This window comes from Osmia bicornis, unplaced genomic scaffold, assembly GCF_907164935.1.
Source record: "Osmia bicornis bicornis unplaced genomic scaffold, iOsmBic2.1, whole genome shotgun sequence".
Taxonomy (NCBI): Eukaryota; Metazoa; Arthropoda; class Insecta; order Hymenoptera; family Megachilidae; genus Osmia; species Osmia bicornis.
In genome coordinates this window covers 470,496-477,717 of record NW_025791328.1, presented here as the reverse complement: position 1 = coordinate 477,717, position 7,222 = coordinate 470,496, and the positions used below count along the sequence as shown (strand labels likewise).

The following is a 7,222-nucleotide window of genomic DNA, read 5'->3' as shown; positions in this document are numbered from 1 at the left end:
CCGAAGACGGCGATTATTTTTAATTGCCTTTATTTAATTAACGGGTGATCTCCGCACATTAAAACCTGTTGCATTTGACTCTGTTAACCGAGATCTATCGATTGACACCACTTCCGACCCGATCGGAGTACTCTGGCTCATACGGAACGGTAGACCGGCGATTATTATTAATTAACTTTATTTAATTAACGAGTGATCTCCTCATATTAAAACCTGCTGCATTCGACTACGTTAACCGAGATCTATCGATTGACACCATTTTCGACCCGATCGGAGTGATGTTCTATACGAAATTCTATCCCAAAAGTTTATTAATTATTCCAGTTCAGGCATTTTTATTTGTTGTTTATAATCCTTAGAATTTCCTTTTTTATACTATAGCAGGCGACAAGAGACTAGGTTCCGTATTCATTCTAAACAACGACTAAAAATGTTCTACCAGTTCAGTTTTTTTATTGTGCCATGCCAACGGGGAGCCAAGCCGTTCGTTCGCGACCTACATCAGACTCGGTTTTCGTCGCAGACACTGCAGTCCCTGAGACCGCGCGCTATACATACGCGCTTGGATTGGTCGGTGCTTTTTGTTAATAACTCGAAAACCAAGCCTTAACCGGGTAGACACGGCACGTGATCTCTCCGATTCGAGGCGTCGGTATTACAGCAGTTTTTTCGTTGGGCCTGGTGGAGCCACTTGCGTGGTCTGTTACGAATTTGAAAGGTTTAATTCTCAGTTAGCGTGCGCGCAACATGATCTAGGAAGGCAACAGCGCTTCAAGTATTTTTACAAACACAATCAAACGCTCATCTCGCCAGAGGCATCGCGACAATACGGCTGAAGAACAAAAACGAAACACTAGCGCGTGTTTAGAGTGAAATGTACGGTGATCATGCTATCCTTCTTTGACCCTAAGTGATAGAATTGTCCCGCCCCGGTAAATTCTGACTGACTGAACGCGTGGATTTTATATAGCGCACCGTAGCACGCCTCGCTGCTGAAAAATATATGCCTACTCTGAAGAACCGAAGAAACGTGCAATCTGAGAATTTTTTTAGAAAAAGTTATTCGCTTCTTTAATTTTTTAATTCATAAAAGCATACAGGGTGTATCACTCAATTGGGACGGGTTATATCTTGAATTTGGTAAGAGATAGGAAAAAGCTGTTCATATAAAAGTTCAATGGTATGATAATGTTTATTTTTCTATGACTTTATTTTCTTCGTGAATGCAACGATGCACTGAAAAAATGCAGATGCACTTTTTGTTTAAATAGAATTGCATTTCTTTCTTTACTCGTATCAACTCCTTGGAAAATTGTGGATAAAAAAGTAGTATTAAAACTGATAAATGGAGGGGCCTTGGCTCCTTCTCTCCTTCTCTCCCCTCGCTACTATTCCCTCTCACTATTACCTATCACCTATATCTAACAATACAATGTTTAAAAAACTAATATTTCGTGAGATATTTCATATTTTTCATAAGTCCATTCAACTTTTACATCAATAGCTTTTTCCTATCTCTTACCAGAAAGATATACTTCGTCCCAATTGCGTGACGCTTATATTTGCAGAAACCTATAGTAATTTTGTTTTTAAACTAATAAAAAATACAAAGGGGTGTTAGTCAATATTATGAGTGAATGCAAATAATTTAAATAAATAAATATCTCATATACCACTTAGGTATGTAAACATTTGCAGAATTATTGCAAAGAGGAGGTATGTTCTTCTCTTGTTATACCTCCTCTTTGAGCGAGGTTTGTTATGGAGAGCTGTGAAAAATCCAGGCGGGCTTCAGTCAAAACCTAGTGAAAATGGACAATCTCAACATTCAGAATGAGAGGAAGACAGCATGACTGTAATGCGTCTCACTCAGCGTTCGGGCGTTGTTGCCTTTTTCGCTTGATTTCGCTTGCCTTTAGTCGAGTGACGTAACCAAGCTAACGCCTGATTTTGGCTACGATTCCAAATCGGCAGCCTTCTCAGTTAGACGCCATCTTATAACTATTAGCTGAACTGAATTTGTCACATGAATTGCTCTGTATTATCCACAAAATGGCGGAACTGGTCTGTGAGAATGCTTTTACGGGCATCCGTTATTCGACCTTATTTCGCAACAAATGAAGGCAAAATAGATCTTAATTTACAGGTAACGGTTGTGGCTAGACCGCTCAACTCATGATTTCAATCACGGCACTCTTTTAGTTGCCTAAAAATGCTTCGATTCCGCGAATGCATTTTGTCGATTTTGTACCTCTACTTTCGACGCTTATATTACTAAACATCAACATAATCCCACTGAAACATGAGTTGAGCGGTGTGCATTGAACCTTCGTCTTTCGAAAAAGTCCTCACCCAGCTCCAAATTCTCTCATATAAGGACGAAAAGTCGAATCCCGTAAAAGCATTCCTACAGACCAGTTCCGCCATTTTGTGGATAATACAGAGCAAGTCACGTGACAAATTCAGTTCAGCTAGTAGTTATAAGGTGGCGTCTAACTAAAAAGGCTGTCGATTTGGAATCGTAGCCAAAATCAGGCGTTAGCTTAGTTACGTCACACGACTGTGTCAGTGAAGGCAAGCGAAAAAGGCAACAACGCCCGAACGCTGAGTAAGACGCACTACAGTCATGCTGTCCTTCTCTCATTTTAAATGTTGAGATCGTCCCTTTTCGCTAAGTTTTGATTGACGCCCGCCTGGATTTTTCACAGCACCCCATAACAAACCTCGTTCAAAGTGAAGGTATAACAAGAGAAGAATATACCTCTTCTTTGCAATAATTCTGCAAATGTTTACATACCTAAGTTGTATATGAGATATTTATTTATTTAAATTATTTGCATTCACTCAGAATATTGACTAACACCCCTTTGTATTTTTTATTAGTTTAAAAACAAAGTTACAATAGGTTTTTGGAAATACAAGCGTCACGCAATTGGGACGAAGTATATCTTGTTGGTAAGAGATAGGAAAAAGCTATTGATGTAAAAGTTGAATGGTATGACTTATGAAAAATATGACATATCTCACGAAATATTAGTTTTTTAAACATTGTATTGTTAGATATAGGTGATAGGTAATAGTAAGAGGGAATAGTAGCGAGGGGAGAGAAGGAGAGAAGGAGCTGAGGCCTCTCCATTTATTAGTTTGTAATGTAAAGACCGAACGCGAAATGGCGGGTCCCCGCGGAACCGCAACCGCGAGACCGCGAGCCCGCGGATTGACAGCGCGACCACCAGGTGGCGACCACGGAAACCGCATAACTCGCGAGGCAAACAGCCTCGCGAGCATTCATATACCGCGCCCCGAGCCGAGGAAAGGCAGATCTACTCTTCCGAAGCGAGTCTCCGACCAGCAATAACGAAAGTACGATCATCTACATTTTTGGGCTCCTACAAAACTTCCTCCGACAGTGTTCGCCAGACGAGACGCGTACCGCGGTCGTCTGCCGATAGCTCCACTGTATCCGCTAGCCACTGCCGGGACTCTCCCGTGCGGCTTCCCGACCGCCGGACTGGGCGTACACGACATCCGAACGTCCACCGGAGTCACGGTCTTCCGATTGTCGAGGTGGGACGAGACGCGCACCGCGGTCGTCCGCCTCAGAGACATCTCAACCCGTCTCCCGAGCATCTTCCTGCTACCTCCGCCGCAACCCGCTGGGTCACGCCCGCGCCGCGACCGCGACCATACCGCAACTGCGACCGTACCGCGACCGTACCCCGACCACACTATACCGCGACCGCTAGTAATAAGCCGTTAGTTGTAAGCCATAGGTATAAGCCGTTAGCATAAGCCTTCTTAGACTGTCGTAACCGCAGGGCCGTAGTATTAAGCATTACTTGTACGGAATAAACCACGTTATTCCGCTAACCACCGTAGTAATTATTGCACGAACCCCGGACTGACCGACTGAGTCGGCACCCCGGCGGAGTTAACCGTAACAAGTTCTAATACTACTTTTTTATCCAGAATTTTCCAAGGAATTGATACGAGTAAAGAAAGAAATGCAATTCTATTTAAACATCAAGTGCATCTGCATTTTTTAAGTGCATCGTTGCATTCACGAAGAAAATGAAGTCATAGAAGAATAAACATTATCATACCAGTGAACTTTTACATGAACAGCTTTTTTCTATCTCTTACCAAATTCAAGATATAACCCGTCCCAATTGCATGATGTATCCTGTATACTTTTGTTTGAAATTCGAGATCGAGAGTTTTTGTCGCGATCGAGAAGCCGATTCGGTTCATAAGGATTGGCGGTGAGACGGTAAATGAGAGTTGAGATTGAACAATTCACAAACGTCTATATTTACAATAATTATGTACATTATTTACAAAGTTCCTTGAACAGTATGAACAGTTTTGTTGAGTTCGAGATTATTCTACAATTCACACGCGTCGCGTAGAATTGAGATCGAGACGAGCTGTGTAAAAGCCACGTGTTGGCGCAACACGTGGCTACTACGAAATTATATTAATTTCGCGGGTTTGACGAGATCGTACACTTACGCGTTCGCGTAGGCCGTTGGCAGCGAAAAGTGCGTTTTATCTTGCGAGTTTGAACGGCCGAGATTGAGATAATAGCAAGGAAAAGCTGAACTGAAATTTTACACTTGCTGAACTCTACTAGAAGCGCAATCAGCAGGGTTTGATGTGCCAGGAACATGCATCCAAGTTGCAGTTTGCGTTAATTCTTGAATTTGTGTTACACGATTCCTGACGTAGTCCTTCCACCGTGATGCGTGAGATTTGATCCATGTAAGTGTCACTTGAGAATCCGTCCACTGGTGTGTTGTAGCAATTTCGAGCTTGAAATTTGCTTGAACGTAATTCATTAATTTTGCCAGCATCAGCGCTGCTGTGAGTTCGAGTCGGGGAATTGTAAGCTTCTTGAGAGGTGCGACCTTTGTTTTGGAGCACACCAGTGACGTCACTTTGAGATCTATGGACGGTGAAAAAACAGTAATGTAAATTACTGCTGCCGTGGCAAGTTGTGATGCGTCAGAGAAGCCGTGTAATTCCACTGTAGAATTGTTGTAGGTGTTGAACCACTTTGGTATTGAGAGTCTGGCCAGACTTGTAAGATCTTTTCTGATCGCAATCCATCGTGTGGTAACATGGGATGGCAGTGGATCATCCCATTTGAGATTGAGAAGCCATAATTCTTGCAGGAGTACCTTCGCTCGAATAATGACTGGAGACGAAAAGCCAAGCGGATCAAATATCTGTGCTACTTCAGATAGTACAAGGCGTTTTGTGAGATTGAGATTGTGGTGCGATTTTGAAGTAAATGTGAAGCTATCGTTGACAGTATTCCATCGCAATCCGAGAATTTTGGTATTGCAGTCGTCTAGTGAGATTGAAGTGCTCTGTGATTGTTCACAGAGCACAATTGCCTTGAGCAAAGTGGCTTCGTTTGAGTGCCACTTTGCCAAAGGAAAATCGCCCGCGTTGCACAAGTCATTTAGTTGAGAAGCAATTTCAATTAACAAGTCGAGATGGTCTGCACCACCAAATATGTCGTCGACGTACCTGGCGTGTTTGATTGATGGTACTGCCAGTGGGTAACGTTGACCCTCGTCCTCTGCAAGTTGCAACAGGGCTCTGACAGCAAGGAATGGTGCAGCATTGGTACCGTAGGTAACCGTTGTGAGAGAGTATGGAACTTCATTTGATTCCTCATCAATCCAGAGTATCCTTTGGAGATTCCAATCGTCTTCGTGTACTCGTACTTGACGGTACATCTTGGTGATGTCCGTCGCGAAGATGCATTTATGATGCCGAATCCACAGCAAAACGTCAGTGATGTTGAGCAAGAGATTTGCGCCAATGTGCATGATGTCGTTGACAGAAAGTCCAGTTGTTGTTGGACTTGAGCCATTGAAGACCACCCGCAGCTTCGTTGTTTCGCTGTCACGCTTGAAAACTCCGTGATGAGGGAGATAGTAGATTGACGTGTCGTTGGGCGAGATTGAAGAAGCCTTCTTCATGTGACCGAGGTCCTCGTATTCTTTCATGAACCGTTGGTATTGTTCACGGTACTCAGGATTCCTGCTGAGCTTGTTAAGCGTGCGTCGCAAACAGGAACGAGCAGTGCTGTAAGAAGTGCCCAAGACTTTAGTATTTGATTTGAGAGGAATACGCACCACATATCGCCCAGTAGAATCACGGCTGTGCGTTGCACGAAAGTGATCTTCACACTCTTGTTCTTCCGGTGTGAGTTGGGATGTGTTTTCCGTTGGAAGCTCCTCTTGAATCCAGAATTTCGTCAGCAATTCTCTCAAAGCAGCGTCGCTGCCTTGCGAGATCGATGCATTGAATGATGAATAAACACGAGCTTGACGTGTGCTTGCTGATCCAGTAACGAGCCATCCGAATATTGAGAGCTGAACGACTGGCATTGATGGCGAACTTTTAACTACATTTGATTTTATAATTCGTCCATAATTGTCGGCACCGATGATGACGTCGATGGATCTTGGCTTGTAAAACTCAGGATCTGCCAACTTGAGACGATTGAGATGTGGCCAGTCTTGCTGGGGTGCCTCAGAAGACGGCAAAATTGTGGTTAGAGTTCGCAACACATGAGCTTGTATTGAGATTGATGAGGTATTGTAAAGAGATTGTAAATGTAATGATACCATACCTCGAGGTTGTGTTGATTTCTTACCACCAATGCCAGTGATGGAGATTGAAGATTGAGTGCGTTGAAGTCCCAGCTGTTCGACGAGATCTTCAGAAACGAAGCTGAGCTCCGATGCGGAGTCGACGAGCAGTCTTGCGTTGTAAATAGTAGATGAAGTGATGACTTGTGCATGTGCTGTTGCTAACAGCATTAGCTCGGCTTGCGTCGCGAGCGAGCTTGATCGTTGATCGTTCGTGTTGGCGGTTGTGCTGGATCGTTGACCCGTCGTGATCGAGATTCAGTGTTTGACGACTGCACCTACATCTTATTGTGCTTGTGAGGATGACGTCGTCGCCTCAACTTGCGTCGCAGTGGAAGCCGTCCCTTTTGGCTGCGTCGTGTTGAGATGGAGCAGCGAATGGTGGTTGCGTCCGCAACTCTTGCAGCGATGCTCCGACTTACAGTTGGCCGTCACGTGTCGGCCACAGCAATTTCGGCACAACGACAGTTTGTCGACGAGCTATCTTCTCTCAGGAACGGTCATTGAGCGGAACTTGTTGCAGGATACCAGGAAGCGATCCCCCTGTCAGCAAT

General features: G+C 44.0%; 1 protein-coding gene across 1 annotated transcript; it reads right to left on the bottom strand.

The window, feature by feature from the left end:
- Nucleotides 1–4,610: 4,610 nt before the first annotated feature.
- Nucleotides 4,611–6,839, bottom strand: LOC114881416. Its single transcript, XM_029198202.1, has one exon. It carries the CDS (start codon nt 6,837–6,839, stop codon nt 4,611–4,613), a length of 2,229 nt encoding a protein of 742 aa, XP_029054035.1.
- Between the last annotated feature and the right edge of the window lie 383 nt (nt 6,840–7,222).

Bases quoted from the DNA above. Each gene is read 5' to 3' on its own strand.
- LOC114881416 (XM_029198202.1), bottom strand. From the start codon at position 6,839: ATGCTGTTAGCAACAGCACATGCACAAGTCATCACTTCATCTACTATT.